Genomic DNA, 22,912 nt, shown 5'->3' with positions numbered 1-22,912 from the left:
ACGAAACACTCTTGTTGTGAACTCCAGCTGCCCCTGGGCAATGTGAGAAGCCGACCGTGTCCAGCGTCACCCTTGACTCCATGATCGTGACTTGGGAGGAGCCCGACGACGACGGCGGGACGCCAATCACTGGTTACTGGTTGGAGCGCAAGGAGACCACAGGGAAGCGCTGGGTCCGGGTCACACGTGACCCGATCCGTCCCACGGGCCTGGGTGAATCCTTTAAAATCGGCGGACTCGTTGAGGGTTCCGAGTACATCTTCAGAGTTACGGCCATCAACGCCGCAGGACCCGGACTCCCCAGTGTCCCGACCGATCCCGTCTTTGCGAGAGACCCCATCTGTAAGCGCTCACACCCTTGGTCATCAAATAAACAACAAAGTAAGCTGATGGGTTTCAAATAACGATGCTTGCTGTGTTCCTTAGCCCCACCATCTCCACCAACACCAAAGATTTCAGATTGGACGAGGGCCACAGTGGATCTGGAATGGATCCCCCCTTTGAAGGATGGAGGCTCCAAAATTATGGGCTACTGGGTGGAGTACAAAGAAGATTGCGCTGACGTCTGGGTCAAGGTGAAAGAAAAATCACTCAAAAAAGCAGATTCAGCAAAACGTCTGTGTAAGCTCTCAGTCGTACAGGAGTGGTCAATTGATGGGAAGGTTTCTTCAGCCGTCATCTGTACTTTTTTGAAGGTGTCTGATGTTTTGCATCTTATCCAAGAGTCTTCGTCAGCAGATTAAAATTTGCTGATGGTTTTGACCTTATATATACAGTAAAGTCTCATTATATCGATATTCAAGGGAGTCCGAAAAAATATCGATATAACCGGGACTATCGATATATCCGACCCTGTTTGCATGTAATTTTTTCCGTGCGTGCATAGAAATAGTATCGATATAACCGGGACTATCGATATATCCGATATCGATATAACGAGACTTTACTGTATATATATCCCTACTGTCCAGACGTGGCGGTGCCAGACTATGCTATGATAGGTCCCCACTCTCAGTTTAGGGGGAGCAGAGGACTATTCCCTGAGGCTACACTGATTACGTCTATTGTCCTGCCTGATTATGGGACCTACGACTGGCTTGATTGCCCCATTTGCACTGGTATCATCTCATCAGCATAACTAAGCCTATGTTGCCTAAGAAGTCTGTTGTAAGAACGATCCAAATGAACCCTCACCCCACCATGGCGATTTAGTGAATCCTTCAAAGAAGTACAGATGACGGCTGAAGAAACCAGCAAAATAGAAATCTACTCTTACTATTCATGTTACACAGCCCCCTCAGTCTTCTGGACGAATGGGCCATATGATGGTGACAATGATAGACAATGATGTATGGTTCCTTCCAGCTTTGCTTGTAATATACCATGGTGACATTTTTTGGCGTTCCAGGCCAAGGACACCGAAATCCGTGGAACCCGCTTTGTGATTGCTGGCCTGAAGCCCGGCGGTCGGTATGGGTTCAAGGTCACGGCCTTCAACCTTGCCGGTATGAGTGAACCAGGTGAAGTACCTGGGGTGCTTGAGCTCAACGACAGAAATGGTGAGTGTGTCGCCCAGAACAAACTCGTTGCAGTTCAATGGTCTCCATGTGTTTTCATCCAACTTTATGGAACTTTTCTCTTCAGTTGCCCCTGACGTTGATTTGGATGCCTCGGTGAAGGAAAGGATGGTGGTCCACGCCGGTGGGGTGATCCGGATCATCTGTTATGTGTCTGGTCAGCCATCACCAGAGGTCACATGGAGCAAGGACGGAACGGCTCTCCCACTTGAAGCCAAGGTGGAGACAACGGCCATCAGCTCATCTCTGGTCATCAAACCGTGTACCAGAAGGCATCTTGGCATTTACACGCTGACCGCAAAGAACGATGCAGGGGAAAAGAGGAAGAATGTCACAGTGGAAGTGCTGGGTGAGTCTTTGTTGGCATTAAATGAGACCTTGCAACTCTTCAAAGCTGTCTGCAAGACTCGGGGAAGGACTTTGGTTTGATTTTGATCCCTGTTTGCATTCCCCAACAGACGTTCCTGGGCCAGTTGGCATCCCCATGTTTGCGGAGAATTTGAGCAATGATTCCTGCAAGATCAACTGGTACTTCCCGGAGAATGACGGCGGCTCTCCCATTAGCAACTACGTGATTGAGAAACGCGAAGCGGAGCGAAAAGCCTGGACGTCGCTCTCGTTCACTGCCAGCAGACAGAATGCCGTTGCCACTGGCCTTACCTCGGGCAAGGCGTATTTCTTCAGAGTTGCCGCAGAGAACGCAATTGGCATTGGCCCGTTCATGGAGACCGCAGCTGAGCTCGTCGTCAAGGACCCATTGAGTAAGTGAACGGCAAGTTTGGAATCACATGAGACAAAGAGGAAGCCCTCCTCTGAATCCTAAGTGGCACGTCTCTGCAAATGTAGGTGTGCCGGACCGACCTGAGGAGCTGGAGGTGACCAAGGTCACCAAAGATTTGATCAAGGTGACATGGAAAGCGCCCAAATTTGACGGCGGCTCGGAGATCGTGATGTACGTCCTGGAGGCTCGTATGATCGGCAAAGATAAGTTCACTCGATTGACCAAGGAAAAGCTCATGGAGAGGAAGTACACCTTTGACGGACTGAAAGAGGGCGACACCTACGAGTTCCGAGTCAGCGCCGTCAATGAGGTGGGTCAGGGTAAACCATCATTCTGCTCCAAACCAGTCACCTGCAAGGATGAGCTCGGTAAGCGGAAGACCATCAAACTGATCTCGTTGCGCAAACGAGCTTGACCACCTTTGCTTTACATGGTCCAGAACCGCCGACGATCGAGCTGGACTTCCGTGATAGGCTCATCGTCCGCGTCGGCGAGAGCTTCCAACTGCAGGGTCGCTACACCGGCAAGCCTTCTCCATCCATCATGTGGTACCGAGATGATGAGGAGCTGAAGGCTGACAAGCACGTCATGTTCAAGAATACGCTGACTACCATGTCACTGGGTGTGATGAAGGCACAGCGCTGCCACAGCGGCCGATACGTGGTGGCAGTGGAGAATAGCACTGGCTCCAGGAAGGGCGTCTGCAACGTTACAGTTGTCGGTACGAACTGCAAACTCAGCTTGACCTTTGTCTTTCCACCTGCCATTTGGCTGTCTCGGATTGTCAAAGGCCGAGGCGGCTATACAACGGGAAGTGCGGGTGGGTGAACAAGGTCACTTAATCACATGGGAAATCATTCATCCTTAATCAGAATCTAAAAGTCTCGAATAGTCCCACAATGAGGACATTTACAGTGTCAGGAAGGAGCACTCATCAAGTTTCTGTTGTCCTCGCAGACCGTCCTTCTCCTCCAGTGGGTCCCGTTGTCTTTGAGGAGGTGCACCGTGAATACATGGTGATCTCCTGGAAACCTCCTTTGGACAGTGGCGGCGTTGACATTTCCAACTACATCATTGAGAAAAGGGACGCAAACAGAGAGATGTGGACCACTGTCACTTCAGCAAATACCAAGACCACATGCAAGGTTAGCGCACCCCCGTTTGGCAAATATTTAAAATATAATATAATAATAATAATACATTTGATTTCAAGCGTCTTTCAAAGCTCTCAAGAATACTTTACAGTCACAGACAAGCATAGATACAATAATAAATAAAATTCAATCATGAATAGAATACAATAAATGAAATAGAATTATAAATAGAAACAAGAGAAAGAGCTGCACAGAAAATGCCATTTTAAATCGGTGGCTTTTGAGATGGGATTTGAAGGTAGGAAGAGAATCCATGTTACCAATGTTGGGAGCAAGTAAGTTCCAGAGTTTGCAGGAAGAGCAGCTGAAAGTTCTGTCCCCCATCGTGCTGAGACAGGCAGGGGGGCACACAGAGGTGGAGGGAGGAAGAGGATCTGAGGGAACCACAGGGAATAGAAATTTGACGAAGGTCAGATAGGTATGGGGTGGGCAACGTTATGGATAGCGCAAAATGTAGAAAGAAGAATTTGAAAGTTCATTCTATATTTGACCGGGAGCCAGCAGAGCTCTTGGAGGATGTGGTGAAAGGATGATGATCTGGTGATGATCTGGGCTGTTCTTCTTAATTCTGGACTAGTTAAAGTTTGTGGAGAGTTTCTGAGGGACACCAAGGAGAAGTGAATAGCAATAGTCAATCCGGGGGGTGACAAGACTATGAACAAGGATAGCAGTGGTGTGAGGGGTGAGAGACGGGCCAAGACCATTGATATTGCAAAGGTGGAAGTACGCACATCGGGTTCATTTATTTATATGGGAGTGGAAAGAGTGTGCTGTCAAGGATGACACCTAGGCTTTAAATTTGTCAGTATGTGAACGCGAGACTAATTTTTTTTTTTCTTTTTCAGGTACCCAAACTGACAGAGGGCAGGGAGTACATCATGAGGATCTCTGCCGAGAACATGTACGGTATCAGTGACCCTCTGGAGTCTGAGGAGATGAGAGCAAAAGATCTCTTCAGTGAGTTTGCAACCCAAGCTGACCTTCCCAAATTGCAAATCGCTTGATGCAACCATTAGTGCTCACCCACAGAAAAAAAAAAATGTGACTGTAAAGTGTCCTTGGGAGTTTCTGAAAGGCGTTTATAAATGAAATGTATTATTATTATTATTATCATTAGTGGCCAATCACTTCAAATGAATGACAAACATAAAACACATTTTGGTCTGCGTTTTTTTGTTCTTTTTTTTTGTTTCTGCAGGAGTTCCAGAGGCCCCTGAGATGCCAACTGTCCGAGAGGTGTATGCGACCAATGCGCTGGTGCTATGGAACCGGCCCCGCGATGGAGGAAAGCCCATCACCAACTACATACTGGAGAAGAAAGAGCCCGATGGCAAGAGGTGGTCAAGGGTAACGAGAGAAACCTTGTACCCCGCCACACAGTATAGAGTCCAGGACCTGGTCGAGGGCTCTGAGTACGAGTTCCGTGTGATGGCTGAAAACGAGCTTGGAACCGGAGACCCGAGTGAACCATCAAAACCCATTCTTGCCAAAGATCCCATTGGTTAGTTTGTGTGACGAAAGAGCGCGGACCACATTGTGACGCAAAAGGTATATCACGCAATCACACCTGTGGTCCGTTCTCCACAGTGCGGCCGAGTCCTCCCGTGACCCCCGAGGTATACGACAAGACCAAAGACTCTGTCAGTCTGAAGTGGAAGATGCCCCGTCATGACGGAAAAGGACGGATATTTGGTTATCTTGTCGAGTACCAGAAGCCGGGTTCAATCGATTGGATCCAAGCTAACGAGCGTCCCGAGCAGTGCCCCGACCTGCACTACGTCGTGACGGGCCTGAGCGATGGACATGAATACGCCTTCAGGATCTACACCGTTAATGCCGCCGGAAAATCGGACCCGGCCTATGTCAAAGAAACTGTGAAGGTCCATGACAGACTGGGTAGGACTTTATTGCTTTCCATCTACGTTGACGTGTCTGTCTTGCTGTCTCTGCCTTTTCTATGCCACATACATCCTGGGAACCAAGAGTCTCAATTCCAAGCTCCTTCCCTCCGCAGAGCCACCAGAGCTACTGCTGGATGCGAACATGGCACGCGACCACCTGGCCATGCTGGGCACGGACATCACCTTGAGTGCCACGATCAAGGGTGTGCCCACACCCGATGTCAGCTGGAAGAAAAACAATGAGACATTACCAGCCCACGTCACTGTTGCTGTCACATCCGCCGGCAGCAAGATCTTCATTCCGAAATGTGTCCGCCCCGACTCCGGACACTACACTCTCACGGCGGAAAACGCTGCAGGAAAGAAAACGGCCACAGTCGCCGTTCTGGTTCTGAGTGAGTCAAGAAAGTCGATCTTTGTGATTGAGAGGCTATTTTCGTTCCTTCACCCTCGGTTTAAGCAACGCCTGATGAGTTCAAGTTGGATTCCTTTGTTGTTGTCCCACTCCAGACAAACCAACGCCTCCAAGAGACTTGTTGGTCTCCGAGGTGACCAGCGAGTCTGCCTACTTGACGTGGAAAGCTCCAGAGGACAACGGTGGCACCGTGATCTCCCATTACATAGTGGAGAAGAAGGACGTGGCTGCCGAGCAGTGGGTCCCGGTCTCTGCAGTCCATAAAAAACGCAGTTTGATGGCCATGTACCTGATGGAAGGAATCCAGTACCTGTTCAGAGTGGCAGCAGAAAACCAATTTGGCAGGAGTGATTATGTCGTCACAAAGACTCCCATCAAGGCTCTTGATCCTCTGTGTGAGTACCATGCCGCGAGTCAACTGATTTGGAACGAGGATATGCTTGTGTATTTATCAAATAACTCGAAATGATTTACCCAATCAAAACAAATATCCCGAAATGATCAAATATGTTGGCTGTAAATTGCTTTCGAAACCACGTGTTAGATGCATGGCTGCAGAGGGCACCGGTTGAGCCGCAGTCGGATTACCCAGGCAGTCCTTGTAAGATGGTCTAGGCAGAAGCTGTGCACTGCCTTATGCGTGTTTGCTTTTTGTCTCTTTCAATCGATTCCTGAAAGTATCTCAGAGACTGTGGCTCTCCCAGTTTTTGTTTCACTTCACAAATCGCAAACTCATGCATAACTCAAATTTTAACTTGCATTACAAAGCCAAACATTTGACACAGAGATGGCTTGATAGGTGAAATCCATCGTGCTAGATCGCGGCTGGCGCTAAGTCAAGGTATCACTGCATCGTGCATACGGTTCCTAACAAAAAGACCAGCAATCTAAAATCAACAATCTGTCCTTTCCTTTTAGATCCACCGGGTCCCCCAAAGAACCTGCACCATACCGATGCAGACAAGACAGAAGTGTGGTTAGAGTGGGAGCGGCCCGATCGCACCGGCGGGAGTGAAATCACAGGCTTCATCATTCAGTACCAGAAAGAGAACCAGGTGGACTGGGTCCCCTACAAGACTGTCAGCGGTAATCGTGTGCACGTCACCGGTCTGGAGGAAGGCAATACCTACCGCTTTCGGGCAATGGCTGAGAATGCTATTGGTGTCAGTCGTCCTGACACCAGCGTTCCTGTCAGCTGTCAGGAAAAAACTTGTAAGACGTCATGATTTGGGGACAACAGTCCAGTTTCATTGAAAAGCCTCACGCGGGTCTTTTGTTTTGTTTGTCTTTCAGTACCACCCACAATTGAAGTTGACGTGAAGCTAATTGAGGGTATCACTGTTAGGGCAGGCAGCACCATTGCATTGCCTGCCAAGATGAGAGGGATCCCCATCCCGACTTCCAAGTGGTTGACGGATGGCAAGGAAATTGTATCGGAAGGTCACTATAACATCCAATCGACTGGAGCCTCCACCACGCTCACCATCCCAGAATGCAAGAGAGAAGACACCGGAGAGTACATCCTCACCGTGTCCAACCCCGCAGGCAGCAAAACCGTGGCTTTGCACGTGACTGTGCTTGATCTTCCGGGAGCACCCGTTGGACCTATCAACATTTTGGAAGTCACCCCTGATCATATGATGATACAATGGAGGTCACCCAAGGACGATGGCGGTACGCCCATCACCAACTATGTGGTTGAGAAGAAGGATGTGAAGAAATCATGGGAACCGTGGTCAGTTGTGAGCTCCGGCGGTCTCGGCACCAAAGCCAAGGTATCACGCCTGGAGAAGGGTCGAGAGTACGTCGTTCGTATCCGCGCAGAGAACAAGATTGGAATTGGTGCCGGGCTGGAGAGTTCCCCAACCATTGCCAAGCACATGTTCAACCCTCCCGGTCCACCAGGCCTTCCCATTTCTTCTGATATTACAGAGAATGCAGTGACATTGGAATGGTCCCTGCCTGAGCATGACGGAGGGAGTCCAATCAATGGCTATGTGATTGAACGGCGAGAGATGACAGGCAAGTGGATTCGTGTCAACAAAACTCCTGTGTTGGATCTTAGATACAGAGTTTCGGGGCTGTTTGAAGGTAACAGCTATGAGTTCAGAGTGTTTGCCGAGAACATTGCTGGTGTCAGCGAGCCGTCTCTCACCTCCGATCCCGTCAAGGCCACCCGGCCTATCACCAAGCCGGGTCCTCCTGTCAATCCTAAACTAAAGGACTGGAGCAAGTCCTATGCAGATATCTGCTGGACTAAACCCACGCGAGATGGTGGCAGTCCTATCCTAGGCTATGTGATTGAAATTCAAAAGACGGGATCTGCGCAGTGGGACAGGATCAACAAGGAACTTGTAAAGCTGTGTGCTTACAGAGTACAAGGTCTCATTGAAGGTATGGAATACAGGGTCCGCATAAGAGCCACAAACAAGATCGGAGAGAGTGAACCCCGGGAGTTGAGTGAGACCATCTTGGCAAAGGACATTCTCGTCCCCCCTGAGGTGGTTGTTGATGTATCGTGCCGTGACTCTCTGATCGTAAGGGCAGGCCAGACCTTCAGCCTGATCACCAGAGTTAAGGGCAGACCTGACCCAGAGATCACTTGGACCAAGGATGCCAGAGCCTTATCTCGAGACAAGCGCACTGTTCTGAACAACCACTATCCTCTGTGCGAATTGGTCATCAATGATTCTCTCAGGTCCGACTATGGCAAATATTCCATCGTTGCCAAGAACAGCAGTGGACAGGCTCAAGCCACTATTCTCGTCAATGTCCTGGACACGCCCGGAGCTTGCCAGAATATCAAGGTAGCTTATGTGACCAAGAATTCTTGCATGGTGTCTTGGGAGAATCCTGAGGACAATGGAGGCACCGAGATCACCCAGTATATTGTTGAGTGTCGTCAACCAAGCCAGAGAGGATGGACGATAGTTTCCAATGACTGTACAAAGCGACTGATGAAGGCCCCACTGCTCCAGGGTTGTGAGTACTTTTTTCGCGTTAGTGCTGAAAACAAGATCGGCGTTGGACCTCCCACAGAGACGAAGGCAACTGTGCTGGCGGTCGATCCCATCGAGAAACCCGGCGAACCGATTGACTTCCACATTGCCGAGATTGGCAAGACCTTCTGCTTCCTCAAATGGAAGAAACCCGACTACGATGGAGGCAGTAGTAATCTGGGTTACCATGTAGAGAAGAAACCAAAGGCGGCTGAAGAGTGGGAGAGGCTTCATAAGGGTGCGATCAAGGAGACTCACTTTATGGCCGACAGGTGTATTGAAAACCAGGTCTACCAGTTTAGAGTTCAGACCAAAAATGACGGTGGTGAAAGCAAATGGGTGACAACAGCTGAAGTTGTAGTCAAGGAGCAACTCGTGGAACCGGAGATCAAGATCAATCTTGATGGAACCCTTGTGGTGAGGGCAGGAGACTCAATTCCAATTGAGGCAATGATCAAGGGAAAACCCCAGCCTGATGTCAAATGGACCAAGGATGATGGCACAGAGGAGATTAAAAAGACACCCAGGCTTCAGATCGAAACTGGCGTGGACTTCTCTAAGCTGCTTCTGACTTCAGCCCGCCGTGCGGACAGTGGCAAATATGTCGTCAGTGCCGCCAACGCTGCGGGAACATGTGCCGCACACGCCAAAGTCAATGTGTTGGACAGACCCGGCCCGGTGAGTGATCTCAAGGTGTCAGGTGTTACGATTGACAGGTGCCACCTAGCATGGAATGTTCCGGAGGATGATGGAGGTTGCGAGATCTACAACTACATTATTGAAAAATGTGACACCAAGAGGGGCGTCTGGTCCGTCCATTCAAATGCCGTCATTACCAACAAGGCTAAGGTGACTCGTCTCATTGAGGGAAACGAATACATCTTTAGAGTTCGTGCGGAGAATAAAATGGGTCCTGGCCCTGCGGTGGAGAGCGAGTCCATTGTAGCTGGCACCAAGTTTAGTGTCCCTGGAGCACCCGAAGCACCAGAGGTCACCGGAGTTTCCAAAGAGGAAATGACAGTGCAGTGGGCGGAGCCTGCCACAGATGGTGGAAAGCCAGTCACTGGTTACCTGTTGGAAAAGAAGGAGGAGCACGCCGTAAGGTGGTCCACCATCAACAAGGAGCCAATGCCAACAACTCGCTTCACCGTAACGGGACTACTGCCGCTGCATGAATACCAATACCGAGTAAAAGCTGTCAATGAAATTGGCGTCGGCAGTGGAAGCAAACCTTCGCACGCTGTTACGGCAAAGGACGCACTTGGTATGTCTCCGCTAGTTTTCTTGTAGCTACCTGTTCACATTAGTTCCGCGTGAATCCAGCTGGTGTGTTTTGTTCCAGAGCCTCCTGCACCACCCACCAACATGAAGGTCCTGGACAGCACCAAGTGCACTGTAACTCTAGGGTGGACTAAGCCCATATCTGATGGCGGAGCACCCATCATTGGCTACGTTGTTGAGATGAGGGTGAAGGGAATTGGCAAGAAGGGAGACGACAGTTGGAAACGCTGCAATGTAGCCGCTCAGCTCGTCTTCTGTGAGTTCACCGTCACCAGTCTGGATGAGAAGCTTCTTTATGACTTCAGAGTGTCGGCTCAGAACCAGGTGGGCATGAGCCTGCCCTGTGACCTACAAACATCTGTGAATCCGAAGGAAATACTTGGTGAGGATTGATTTGGTTACTCACTCACTGACTTGGCTGACTGTATCCTCCAAATACGTCTTTTGATTTTTGCAGAGGCACCAGAGATTGACTTGGATGCCAATTTAAGACAGGGTCTTACAGTCAGAGCTGGCTGTCCCATCAGACTGTGCGCTACCATCAGAGGTAGACCCCCTCCCTCAGTTATTTGGAGGAGAATGGGCATCGATAATGTCGTCAGAAAGGGTCACGTTGACATCATCGACACCATGACCTTCTTGGTCATTCCCGATAGCACGCGCAATGACTCTGGCAAATACTGTTTGACGGTGCAAAGTCCTGCTGGAGAAAAGGCTGTGTTTGTCAACGTTAAGGTCCTTGGTAAGTTCTCACTTCTTTCCCTCACAGCTCTGTGGTTGTTTTGGTAGATTTTAAAACACACTTGCATTGGTTTCCCGCGACCCGAAAGACACCCCAGGACCTGTGATGAATCTCGAAGCCTGTGACATCAGACAGACTTCTGTTCGGCTGTCTTGGAGCCCTCCTGAGATCGATGGTGGCAGTGAGATCACTCACTATATCATTGACAAGCGGGAAATTGATCGGAAGACGTGGGCGACAGTCAAGGCCGAAGTTGAGATAGAAAAGATTCCCTTCAAGGTCAGCGGCCTCGTGCCAGGCACAGAGTACTACTTCAGAGTGACGGCTGTCAATGAGTACGGTTCAGGAGTTCCTCGGGTGTCACCCACTTCCTACCTGGCATCTGATCCCATCAGTAAGTATGACTTCTTGGTCACACAATGACAAATGAGCACCGAGACACTGCAATGACGTTTAGTTCCTTGTTCCATCTTCATTCGTCATATTAGAGCGACCGATTATTTTGTTTTCTTCAGGTAAACCTGATCCTTGTGAGAAGATTGAAATTTTAGAGATCACAAAGAACAGTGCGGCGATTGGCTGGGTGAAGCCGGTGAGGGATGGTGGGGCAAAGATTGACGGTTACGTGATTGAGTACATCGAGGTCAAACCTCCTCCACAAGCCCCAGAGGTAGCAGAAGAAGTTTGTAACTTGTATGCCAAAGTGTAGCCAGGTATTCATACTGTTTACCTCAAATGCAGATGGCAGAAGAAGAAAAATCTGCCTCAAAGATCTCACCGGAGCCAGAGGAGCCCGAGAAGGAGCTGTGGAATGCCTACACCACTGTGAAGGGATTGAGCCTCAGCATCAGTGGCCTCAAAGAGGGCAAGAGATACAAGTTCAGAGTGGCTGCCAAGAACATCATGGGCTTGAGCTTGTTCATGGAGACCAGGGAACCAGTTGAGATTAAAGAGCAGGCGTGTAAGTTCCCACCTCAGACGGTTATAGAAAATGAGCTCTGTTAAAATATTCCCACCTCATCTGAAAAATACTCAGTTCTATTTTTTTGTCCCCTCTTTGCTTCCGCTAGTGGAGCCAAAGATCATCATGCCAGACATGGTCAGTGAAAGAGCCGGGGCCAAACTAAGGGTTGAGGCTGTAATTTCTGGAAAACCCTCACCAACCTGCAAGTGGATTGGTGGCGACGTACCGCTGGTCTCTTCCAGCCGTCTGGCCATGCACCATTCTGGCAACTTGTGTGTGCTGATCATCAAGGATGTCTCAAGAACAGACAGTGGAGACTACAGCCTTGTAGCCGAAAACAGCTCTGCAAAGGTGGTCCAGGGCCTCAAGATCGTCATCAGAGGTCAGTGTCCCTGCTTCATTCCTTTGTCTGGGTGCTCAGTAAATCACTTCCTGCCTGGCTTGACAGAGTTTATCTATGCATTATGTAGATATTCCTGGACCCCCTGGGGGGCCTGTTGAGATCAGTGACATTGACTCTGACGCCTGCTCCTTGTCCTGGACGCAACCACTTGAGGACGGAGGCAGCAAAATCACTAATTACGTGGTGGAAAAATGCGATGTCAGTCGAGGTGACTGGGTGAACGCCGTGTCCTCCTGCCAGAAGACGAGCTGCAGGCTGGGCAAACTCATTCCCGGGAAAGAGTATGTCTTCCGCATCCGTGCGGAGAACCGCTACGGAGTGTCGGACCCCATCCAGTCTGATAGGATGATTGCCAAGTTCCCCTTTGGTAGGTTTCAATCATCCATGGATCAAGGAGCATTTCATCTCAACCATTTCGAGGATTGTGTAGTCCAGCTTGTGAAAATCATGGCCGAGACATGTGAAGGTCTTCCAGTTGACAGAGAAAATGTTCAGTTTGCTTGTTTTCTTCAACGCCAGATGTTCCCGGTGAACCTCTTAACTGTCACATCAACAAGACCAACAAGGACTGCATGTTTGTGGCCTGGGATGCACCAGAAAGCGATGGTGGCAGCCCCATCACGGGTTACTACATTGAGCGTAAAGAAAGAAACAGCCTCCTCTGGGTCAAGGCCAACGACACCGTCGTACGCACCACCGAGTACCCCTGCGCCGGCCTGATTGAGGGTCTGGAGTACACCTTTCGGGTGTCGGCCATCAACCGTGCAGGCCAGGGCAAGCCAAGCAAGAAAACTGATTTTGTCACGGCGAGAACGCCCATTGGTGGGTTCCCAATCAACCCCCATGGAATCAAATTTTCAAGCCGTTCATTTCTGCGACACTTTCTCATCTCAGTCGTTGTGTTGCAGATACCCCTGGCAAACCAGAGGTCCTGGACATGAACAAGAACTCAGTAACTCTTGTTTGGGGCCGGCCTAAGAACGATGGTGGCAGCAAGATTATCGGTTACTACGTGGAGTCCATGTCAGTGCCCGGAGACACGTGGTTGCGTTGCAACACCGTTTGCCAGAATGTCCCCAAGGAGGAATACACCGTGACTGGCTTGGAACAAGACCTGCGATATGTGTTCAGAGTCATTGCCAAAACAGCCGTCAACATCAGCAAACCCTCCGAGCCCACAGACCCAATCCTGGTCTGTGCAGAGAATGGTGAGAGGGACACAACTGTCTTTCAAACGGACAAAGCTGCATGCGAAGTGCTGTCCATGGACAAGAATCATATACAATAAAACAGTCCCAAAGAGAGTAGAAAGCACCAGGGAGTAAAACTAAGATCAAGTCTGAATCATGCAAAAGAGTACAACTGAGTTTTGAGGCGGGCTTTAAAGATGGCCAGCGAGGGGGCTTCGGTGGCAGCTCATTCCATAGAGAGGAACCGGTAACGGAAAAGGCTCGATGATACAAAACAAGACAATCCATCCTGGTTTGTAGAGCTCCTTCACAACATCGCGCCTAACAAAACGGCTCACAATTAACACAACACATAACACACGGGCAGTCCTTCACTCGGAATGACTTTTCCCTCATATGCTTTGTTGCTTAAAGGACAACCGACAGTTTTTTTTGTTTCTTCGCTGACATCAGAAAAACGTTTTATAGCATCTAAAATACCCAAAACACAGGCTGACATTTTTAGTCAAAGGCAAAACACCAATAAAAATGACTTCAAGTTGCCCAAAACTGCCACGAATGAGCTGAAAACTGGAGATTCAGAAAGTCCCGCCCCCAATTGGTGATGTCACGTTAGGATTGGCCCACCTACTAGCCAGCTAATAGTTAGCTTGCTAACCAGCCAGATATCTAATAGATAGCTCGCTAGATAGCTAGCGAGCCAGCTACAAAGCTAATAGATAGCAAATAGCTAGCAAATAAAGTGCTCTCAAGGACACTTTACAGTCACAGACAAGCAGATACAATAATAAATAAAATACAATTTCAAGCAGTTTGAGATGAAAGAGGAAAGAATCCAAGTCTCCTTCCACCAGTGGATCAGAGAGATCCTGATCAAAAGATGCACACATGGGTGTCAGAGATGTTCAATAGGACACTGTGGACAAAGACTCGAACCCAGAAAGATTGTCTCCATTGCCGGCAGGAGAGGCAGACGCCTGAATTCTGCAGCCCTCTGCCAAGCTATTTATTGAGTGTATGCCAATTAAAGTGATACATTAGTGAAACAGTTTTGTTGATGAGAATACCACACCACTTGAGGTCTAAGCACGAACAGCTGTAAGTAATAAAACATTGTCTTCCATGAACTGATAAATTTGTAACCTGGCTAATGAGCTCTTCCTGTGAAGGAGTTTCAAGTCCTAAATTACCCATGTTACAAAGGAGTTTCCCAAGTCCTAAATTCTGTCCAAGGCCAGATCTCGTACATGACAGTTTAACAAGATGTGTCTGTTGTCTGTGCTTCAATTGTGTATTCGAGGCACACATGTTGACGAAGCATATACAGTAAAGTCTCGTTATATCGATATCGGATATATCGATAGTCCCGGTTATATCGATACTATTTCTATGCACGCACGGAGAAAATTACATGCAAACAGGGTCGGATATATCGATAGTCCCGGTTATATCGATATTTTTTCGGACTCCCTTGAATATCAATATAACGAGACTTTACTGTAAAAGCATGAAACTTTTAAATATGGTAACTTCTTATTCTCCATCAGTGGGCTACAAGCCAAGTTTTCAAGTGAACAAGTAGCTGAAAAACAATGATTGTCCGTTTTTGCTTGGTTGTTTGATTTTTGAAGAATAACAAAGGGTGGTGAAATTTCTTGTTGACTGCAGTGCCTCCAAGAGTAGAACTGAACGCCAGGATGCAGAAGGGTTTGAAGGTGAAGGCGGGAAGTGCAGTTCTCCTGGAGGCAGAGGTTTTTGGTAAACCAATGCCGAAGGTCACATGGAAGCGAGGCGATGACACTCTGAAGTCAAATGAAGTGGTGCTCATCACCCAGCAGAGAAACCACTTCCAGGTGGAGATGCTCTCAGTCACCAAGGAGCACACTGGGATCTATACCCTCGTTGCAGAAAACGCCAGTGGCTCCAAGTCCGCTGAAATCCACGTGACTGTTTTGGGTGAATACTTTTGGGGCCCCCTCTTACAGTGATACCTCGGTTTACGAACCCCTTGGCTTATGAACTTTTCGGTTTACGAACGTTAAATTTATGAAAATGGAACTTTGGCATACAAACTATTTTTCAGGATACACACGGAGCGACACAATGAGGAAGGAAATGGGAGCGGACTTTTTTTTTTCTCTATTCCCCGCCCCGAGTCTTAAAGCCGCACGTAATTGGTCAAGAACGCAGCAGTGAGGGGGAGTTACAGACAGAGAGTGACGCCGTTCTCCATAAAAGAAAATGCCGGCAGCCTTGTTTTTTATCCTCTATTCCCCGCCCCCAGTCTTTGGTTAAAGCCACATGATTGGTCAAGAACGCAGCAGTGAGGGGAGGTGGTTTAGAGAGAGAGTGAGAAAATGGATAGAAAACAGTGACTTCAACTTCAACTTCGATTGTTCAAAGGCAGAGTGTAGACCGCAAATAACCTGCACAAGCCATTGATGCAAAAAGCTATCAACCCAGCTAAACAGAACACAATTGATGAGGAACAAGATAAAATTAACGCAGAGAAAGCACCTACAAGGGATCATTCCTCAAGATGGTGAAAGAAGAAGGCTATGTTCCTCATCAAATGTTTAATGCCGATGAAACCTACCACTCCATTCCATCAAGCCATCTATGACCATCACAATGGTCAATAAAACGACTATTATACAGTACAGTTTATTTCTTTAATTATAATACCATAGCACTCTATTATACATAAAATAAAGTATATTTTGTGTAGTTTTAAGGCTTAGAAAATTACAACGTAGAAAATTATGCTTTATGGGGACCTGGGAACGGATTATTCTCATTTTAATGGTTTCCTTTGGGAAATTCATTTTCGCGTTTCACACACTTGGGAACCAATTTAGTTTGTAAGTCAAGGTATCATTGTACTGTTGTCTTGGTTCTGGTGACTGAATTGTCGTGACGCGTTTGGAATTTATCTCTTGCGCAGATGTGCCCGGTCCGCCCGCCGCTTACGAGTACGTCCAAGTTTTTGCCAATCACATGACATTGTCTTGGAAGCCGCCACTGTTGGACGGCGGAGCCCCAGTCACCAACTATATTTTGGACAAGCGTGAGACCAGCCGGGCCACCTGGGCTCAGGTCTCCTCAAAGATCAAGAGTGACCAGTTTGAACAAAAGGTCGAGAAGCTGATCGAGGGTCATGAATACCAGTTCCGAATCCGTGCTGAGAACTCGTGGGGAGTCGGAGACGGTCTCATTACTGCCCCGGTCGTTGCCAAGAATCCATTCAGTGAGTTCGGATTGCAATATCGAAGAGGAATTTTTTAGTTCCATCAATGAAAAAGTCTCTTCAGCCGTCATCAGGACTTCTTTGAAGGTGTCGGACGTTTCACTTCTTATCCAAGAGGCGAACTAAAATTTGATGGTAGTTTTGGCCCTATATATATCCCTACTGCTATACTGATTACTTCTATTATCTTGACTGATTACTTCTATTGTCCTGCCTGATTATGGGGTCTACGACGCCTGATTGCCCCATTTGCTCTGGTATCACCTCATCAGCATTACTAAGTCTATATTGCCTAAGAAATCTTTTGTAAGAACGATCGAAATTAAACCTCACCCCACCATGGAGATTTAGTGAAGGGTTTTACTGTTTGATGAAAATAGCTTATTTTACTCCCCTTTCAATAGAACTAATCAGTAAGGACAATAGAAGTAATCAGTGTAGCCTCAGGGATTAGTCCTCTGCTCCCCCCAACCTGAGAGCAGGGACCTATCATAGCAGAGTCTGGCACCGCCATGTCTTGACAGTAGGGATATATTTACAGGTAACATCCGACTTACGACCGGCTTGACTTACGACCACCCGTACTTACGACCACCCGTACTTACGACCACCCGTACTTACGACCACGACCTCCACACCCTATTTAAAAATTTTAAGTCGACGCTTGGCCCAGCATCGCGCTAGCAGGCCGGCAACACGTACGACAATTTTGGCCAGCCAGCCAGCATCTTACTCTCGCACAGCAATCGACCGTGTGATGGCACCAGAGGGGGGAGTTTGCGAGTCATTTAGCCTCTGAGTCTCTATTCAACATTTTGAATGTAGTTCGACTTACGACCGTTTGGTCGGAACGGACCTCGGTCGTAAGTCGGATTTACCTGTATATAGGGCCAAAACTACCAGCAAATTTTAGTTAGCTGACGAAGCCTCTTAGATAACAAACAAAACGTCCGACACCTTAAAGAAGTCCAGATGACGGCTGAAGAAACCTTCTCATCGATGGACCACTCCTGTACGACTGAGAGCTTACACAGACGTAGTTCCATCAATTTTATTTTAATATCTGATTGTATCGACCAGCCGTCCCGGGACCACCCGAGGCCCCGGTGATGACCAATGTCACCAAGGATGCCATGACGGTGAGTTGGAAGGAGCCCACCGATGACGGAAAGTCCAGCATTCTGGGCTACATGCTTGAGAGAAAAGAAAGTAAAGAGATGAACTGGACCAAGATGAACCGGAAGCCCATTTTGGAGCGAAGCTTTCAGGCCACCGGCCTCAGCGAGGGTGTAGAATATCAATTTCGAGTCCTTGCTGTTAATGTGGCAGGAGTTGGAAAAGCCAGCGAGCCTTCAGACGCCACCACAGCGCAAAATCCCATCAGTGAGTCTCACCACCACTCAAGCTTGATTGCCTTGATTTCGACTTGTTTCTAACACGCCATAAAATGCACTTCCATAGCGCCTCCCGGCCCAGTGCTGAACCCACGTGTGATCGACAGCACTTCGGGCACCCTAAGTCTCAGCTGGAGCGCTCCAGCCAAAAGTGGCGGTAGCCCCATCTTGGGATACCTGGTGGAGTGCAGGAGGACCGACACGGCGGATTGGATTCGATGTAACGTTCCCAGGAACTTGCAGGACACCAGCTACACCATCCAAAACCTCATTGACAAGGCCGAGTACCAGTGTCGCATCACCGCTGTCAACAAGGTCGGCTTCGGTGATCCAGTTGAAGTCCCCGGCAAGCACGTGGCAAAGGACATCATCGGTAGGTTGCTTTTCTACAAGCCGCCCTGCCCTGTGCAAGACTAAGTGGCATGAAGGATAGTAATAATAATAAATGTCATTTATAAGCGCCTGTTAAAACTCTCAAGGTCACTTTACAGTCACAGGATCAGTTTTTATCCGGGTGAGCAGCGGCAGCCACATGCGCCAGCGTTCACTCATCCCAGAAGTAACTCAAATAGATAGAAAGCTAGCTAGCTAGCTAACAGATAGTTAATAGATAGCTATATTGTGATATATATGTGATATGTGGTATATTGTGATATATATGTGATAACATAGATAGCTAGAGAGTTAGCTAGATAGCCACATAGCTAATAGATAGCCAACTGCATAGCTAGCTAGCCAGACAGCCAATAGATAGCAAATATTCTGCTTGCTGTTTTTCTTGGCTTCATTGTGCCAAGGGAGAGCGAGTGAGACCTTTACGCCATCATCACAGATGATGGCTATCTATTCGCTATCTAATTAGCTATTTATCTATCTATTAGTTATCTATGAGCTACCTAAAAAATGCAATCATGCAGGAACAGTAATTTTTCAAGGGGACAACACAAGCTGAATTTAAGTGCTTGGTTTTGATTTGCTGAACTGGCAGTTCCCCCGGAGGCAGAGCTGAGTGCTCAGTTGAAGGAAGGCTTGGAGCTGCGTGCTGGCTCCACCATGAAACTTCACGCTACAATCAAGGGTCACCCGGCGCCCAAGGTCATTTGGGCCAAGATGAACAGCAACATCAAAGACCGCCAAGGCATCCTCATTAAATCCTCCAAAAGCGACACGGCTGTGACGGTGGAGAATGTCAACAGGTACGATGCGGGCAAATACATTCTCAGTCTGGAAAGCCCGGCCGGCATGAAGATGTACACCATCGTCGTCAAGATCCTGGGTAACAAACATTTTCTGCTTCTTGATCTCCACAAATGTTGACTTAAACAAACCAACAAAAACTGAACTTTTGATTTGTAGATACTCCCGGGCCACCAATGAACCTGGCTGTGAAAGAGACCACAAAGGATAGCGCTTCTCTCCACTGGGATGCTCCTCTCCTTGACGGGGGCTTTGAAGTCACGCACTACATCGTGGAGAAGCGTGACACAGAGAGGAAGGCCTGGTCCATGGTCTCCAACAATTGCTCCAGGACGTCTTTAAAAGTGCCCGACCTGAGTGCAGGACGCTCGTACTGCTTCAGGGTCTCGGCCGTCAATCAGCTTGGCGCTGGGGAGTGCTGCGAGACCCCCGACTCGGTCAGAGCATCTGGTATGTTGTCACCAGAAAAACTTTGAACGGCTCGATTGCCTGCCGTTTGCTTACCGATCTTTTTGTACTCATGCAGAAGAGCCTGGTCCCGTCATGGACTTCAAGACCTTGCTGGTCACCAAGGACTCTTGTACACTCAACTGGAAGAAACCGCTGACCGACGGCGGGAGCCGGATTATCTGCTATGTGCTTGAGGTTCTCAATGGTGACGGCAAGTTCAAGGAGCTGATGAGGTCCAAGAACATGCAGTACAGCAGCAAAGATCTCCTGGAGGGCAAAGAGTACAAATACAGCGTCAAAGCTGTGAATGACAATGGGGAGAGTGCTGCCAAGGAGCTGACAGTAGTTGCCAAGGACCAGATCAGTAAGTACATTCACACTGGATCATGTTGATTGTCATCCGTTCACTCACGCTTTGCTTCTATTTGGTCACGGCATCTGTAGCGTTTCACTTTCAAGTGCTTTGACTCGCTCCTTTTCACAGTTCACCCGACTTGTGACTTGAGGGAACTGCCCGACATGTGTTATGTGGCCAAAGAGGGCAGTACCGTGCGTCTGAAGATTCCAATCATGGGCAAACCCACGCCCAAGGTGTCCTGGAAGAAGGGGGAGGACGAGGACTTGACGGACACCGGACGCGTTTGTGCAGAATCCTCTGCAGTAAACACCACTTTGTTGATCAGGGATTGCCAGAGGAGCGACGCCTCCAAATATACCATCACCCTGAGGAACAGTGCTGGCAGCAAAGAATCCATCATTTTCATCAGGTTGCAATTGTTTTTCTGACACCTCGTCACGCTTGTGCTCTTTCGAGTCTGCGACAACTGGATTTTTCTTTCAGGGTGGTGGGAAAGCCCGGCATCCCCGTAGGACCTATCAAGTTCAAGGACGTGACCGCTGATGGCGCCACGCTGAAGTGGGCGGCACCAAAGGATGACGGTGGCTCAGAGATAACAAACTACATTCTGGAGAAGAGGGACTCCGTCACCAACATGTGGGTGACCGTTTCCTCTGCGGTGGACAAGAACACCATGAGGGTAACTGGTCTCCATGAGGGCACAGAATACATTTTCAGAGTCTGTGCTGAGAACAAGTACGGCGTCGGTGAGGGGCTCAAGTCGGAGCCTGTGATTGCAAAACATCCCTTTAGTAAGTGGCTGCAACTTGCACCTGCAACTTGCCAAAGCAACACTCCTCCACCGCGTACAAAACCCTCTGATTTTTTCCAGATGTTCCCGACGCGCCTCCTTCGCCTCAGGTCATGAGTATGCGCCATGACTCTGCTTATCTTGCCTGGTCGGACCCCAGGAAGACCGGCGGGTCTCCGATCACAGGTGTGTCTGTGTGTATGCGTGCCTGCCTGCGTCTGTGCTATGGTACAAGACTTGAGTGCTACTTGATGTCATTTGAATGTGAATATTCGGGATGCATTTATTGCTTTCCAACGTTCACAAGGACATTCTCACACTCTCTCTCACCCCAAAATAATGCGCAGGGTATCATATGGAGTTCAAGGAGAGGAATAGTATGTTATGGAAGAGGTCAAGTCCGACTCCCTTGAGAATGAAGGAACACAAGGTAACTGGACTGACTGAAGGACTTGAGTATGAGTTCAGGGTCATGGCGATTAACTTGGCTGGCATTGGAAGACCAAGCCTTCCCACTGATCCACAAGTTGCATTTGATCCAATTGGTAAGTGTGAAAAAGATCAGGATCAAGGAAGCTTCGACAATGTTGGTTTTGCCAGACAAACAGTCCCATTTCTGTTCAGATGCTCCAGGCAAACCAGAGGTCATTAGCGTCACCAGAAGCACCGTCACTCTCCAGTGGGCTGAGCCACAGTTTGACGGTGGCCACAGGCTGACTGGCTACATCGTGGAGAGACGTGACCTTCCTTCTAAGATCTGGGTGAAGGCCAACAGTGTGAATGTTGTGGAGCCCGCGTACACGGTCACTGCTCTCCAGGAGGGCTGCAAATATGAGTTTAGAATCCGAGCAAAGAACGCAGCCGGTGCCCTTAGTCCACCCTCTCAGCAGACAGATACCATTATCTGCGTGGACGAATATGGTGATTTTCTTTACTTCCTTTATCGCACTTGCTTACGGAGTCCGAGTGGCGCTCTTTTTAATCCAGCTTCTTTTCTCCATCAAAAGCTTCGCCAACCATTACCATCGATGCTCAGGTGATGGAGGCCGGCGTGACGGTCCGAGCCGGTGAAACCATTGTGGTCACCGCCACAAGTATTCTTGGCAAGCCTGCTCCTACCTCCTGCTGGTCAAAAGGAGGAAAGTACTTGAAGCCCTCAGACATAGTTCATGTCGAGACCACTGCCTCCTCCTCCACTCTGTCAATAAAATACGCCACCAGGAATGATTCCGGGGACTATGTCATCACAGCAAGCAATCCCTTTGGCGTGAAGGAGGAAACTGTTAAGGTCAAAGTTCTGGATGTTCCTGCGGCTCCTGGTCCTATTCAATGCAGCGGCATCTCCTCTGAGAAGGTTACGCTGACCTGGGCTGCTTCTCCAGAGGACGGAGGCTCCCCCATCAAGTACTACACACTAGAGAAAAGGGAGACTAGTCGCCTTCTCTGGACAATTCTGGAAGAGAAGGTCATCGACTGTCATTACGTGGCCACCAAACTCATCCAGGACAATGAGTATATCTTCAGAGTCTCCGCTGTGAACCAGTATGGCAGAAGTGAGCCAGCTCACTCGCAGCCTGTCAAGATGGTCGATAGATTTGGTAGGTCTCTTTTCAGCGTCCTGAGAGCACAGATTCCGTGCATTTAGTTAAGATGTAACCACATTACCTTTATGTTGTAGGTCCTCCCGGTCCACCATCAAGACCGGAAGTTGACAAAGTTAATGGGCACTCAGCTCGGGTGACATGGAGAAGGCCCACTGAAGATGGTGGAAGTGAGATCATGGGCTATTGTCTCGAGAAGAAGGAGAAGAAGGCCATGAGGTGGCTCAGGGCCTCCAAGAAATCAATTTCAGAGCTCAGCTATGTTGTCACTGGACTGACTGAAGGCTTACAGTATGAATTTCGTGTTCTCGCTGAGAACAGAGCTGGCTTTGGGGAACCGAGTGAAGCCTCAATGCCGGTCACAACAGTCATCGATACTTGTGAGTAAACCCATTTGCAAGCAAACAAAATGCAGATCAGTGTTAATCAATCATGTAACATGCGTGCTAAAAGCCAACTTTTGGGGTT

General features: G+C 48.6%; 1 protein-coding gene across 1 annotated transcript in view; it reads left to right on the top strand.

Annotated features, from left to right (window-relative positions):
* The window catches only part of ttn.1 (titin, tandem duplicate 1), a 144,833-nt gene that overhangs the window by 74,455 nt on the left and 47,466 nt on the right, over window positions 1-22,912 (top strand). Inside the window, exons 119-156 of the mRNA XM_089003514.1 lie at window positions 28-342; window positions 427-575; window positions 1,409-1,559; window positions 1,645-1,926; window positions 2,036-2,338; window positions 2,424-2,726; window positions 2,798-3,079; window positions 3,316-3,503; window positions 4,358-4,469; window positions 4,711-5,013; window positions 5,100-5,408; window positions 5,527-5,808; window positions 5,924-6,223; window positions 6,747-7,040; window positions 7,122-10,091; window positions 10,170-10,490; window positions 10,566-10,850; window positions 10,939-11,244; window positions 11,366-11,520; window positions 11,592-11,811; window positions 11,921-12,196; window positions 12,285-12,584; window positions 12,737-13,039; window positions 13,126-13,425; window positions 15,076-15,363; window positions 16,352-16,654; window positions 17,735-18,037; window positions 18,116-18,421; window positions 19,037-19,324; window positions 19,405-19,695; window positions 19,772-20,059; window positions 20,180-20,462; window positions 20,537-20,844; window positions 20,925-21,029; window positions 21,191-21,388; window positions 21,468-21,764; window positions 21,851-22,441; window positions 22,522-22,824. Of these exons, the coding sequence (XP_088859640.1) occupies window positions 28-342; window positions 427-575; window positions 1,409-1,559; window positions 1,645-1,926; window positions 2,036-2,338; window positions 2,424-2,726; window positions 2,798-3,079; window positions 3,316-3,503; window positions 4,358-4,469; window positions 4,711-5,013; window positions 5,100-5,408; window positions 5,527-5,808; window positions 5,924-6,223; window positions 6,747-7,040; window positions 7,122-10,091; window positions 10,170-10,490; window positions 10,566-10,850; window positions 10,939-11,244; window positions 11,366-11,520; window positions 11,592-11,811; window positions 11,921-12,196; window positions 12,285-12,584; window positions 12,737-13,039; window positions 13,126-13,425; window positions 15,076-15,363; window positions 16,352-16,654; window positions 17,735-18,037; window positions 18,116-18,421; window positions 19,037-19,324; window positions 19,405-19,695; window positions 19,772-20,059; window positions 20,180-20,462; window positions 20,537-20,844; window positions 20,925-21,029; window positions 21,191-21,388; window positions 21,468-21,764; window positions 21,851-22,441; window positions 22,522-22,824 (13,161 nt within the window). The remainder of the gene's footprint in view (window positions 1-27; window positions 343-426; window positions 576-1,408; window positions 1,560-1,644; window positions 1,927-2,035; window positions 2,339-2,423; window positions 2,727-2,797; window positions 3,080-3,315; window positions 3,504-4,357; window positions 4,470-4,710; window positions 5,014-5,099; window positions 5,409-5,526; window positions 5,809-5,923; window positions 6,224-6,746; window positions 7,041-7,121; window positions 10,092-10,169; window positions 10,491-10,565; window positions 10,851-10,938; window positions 11,245-11,365; window positions 11,521-11,591; window positions 11,812-11,920; window positions 12,197-12,284; window positions 12,585-12,736; window positions 13,040-13,125; window positions 13,426-15,075; window positions 15,364-16,351; window positions 16,655-17,734; window positions 18,038-18,115; window positions 18,422-19,036; window positions 19,325-19,404; window positions 19,696-19,771; window positions 20,060-20,179; window positions 20,463-20,536; window positions 20,845-20,924; window positions 21,030-21,190; window positions 21,389-21,467; window positions 21,765-21,850; window positions 22,442-22,521; window positions 22,825-22,912) is intronic.

Source organism: Hippocampus bargibanti, linkage group LG08 (genome assembly GCF_051943395.1).
Source record: "Hippocampus bargibanti isolate YZ-2025 linkage group LG08, ASM5194339v1, whole genome shotgun sequence".
Taxonomy (NCBI): Eukaryota; Metazoa; Chordata; class Actinopteri; order Syngnathiformes; family Syngnathidae; genus Hippocampus; species Hippocampus bargibanti.
The sequence above is the reverse complement of the archived record's forward strand: the minus strand, read 5'-3'. Positions and strand labels throughout refer to the sequence as shown.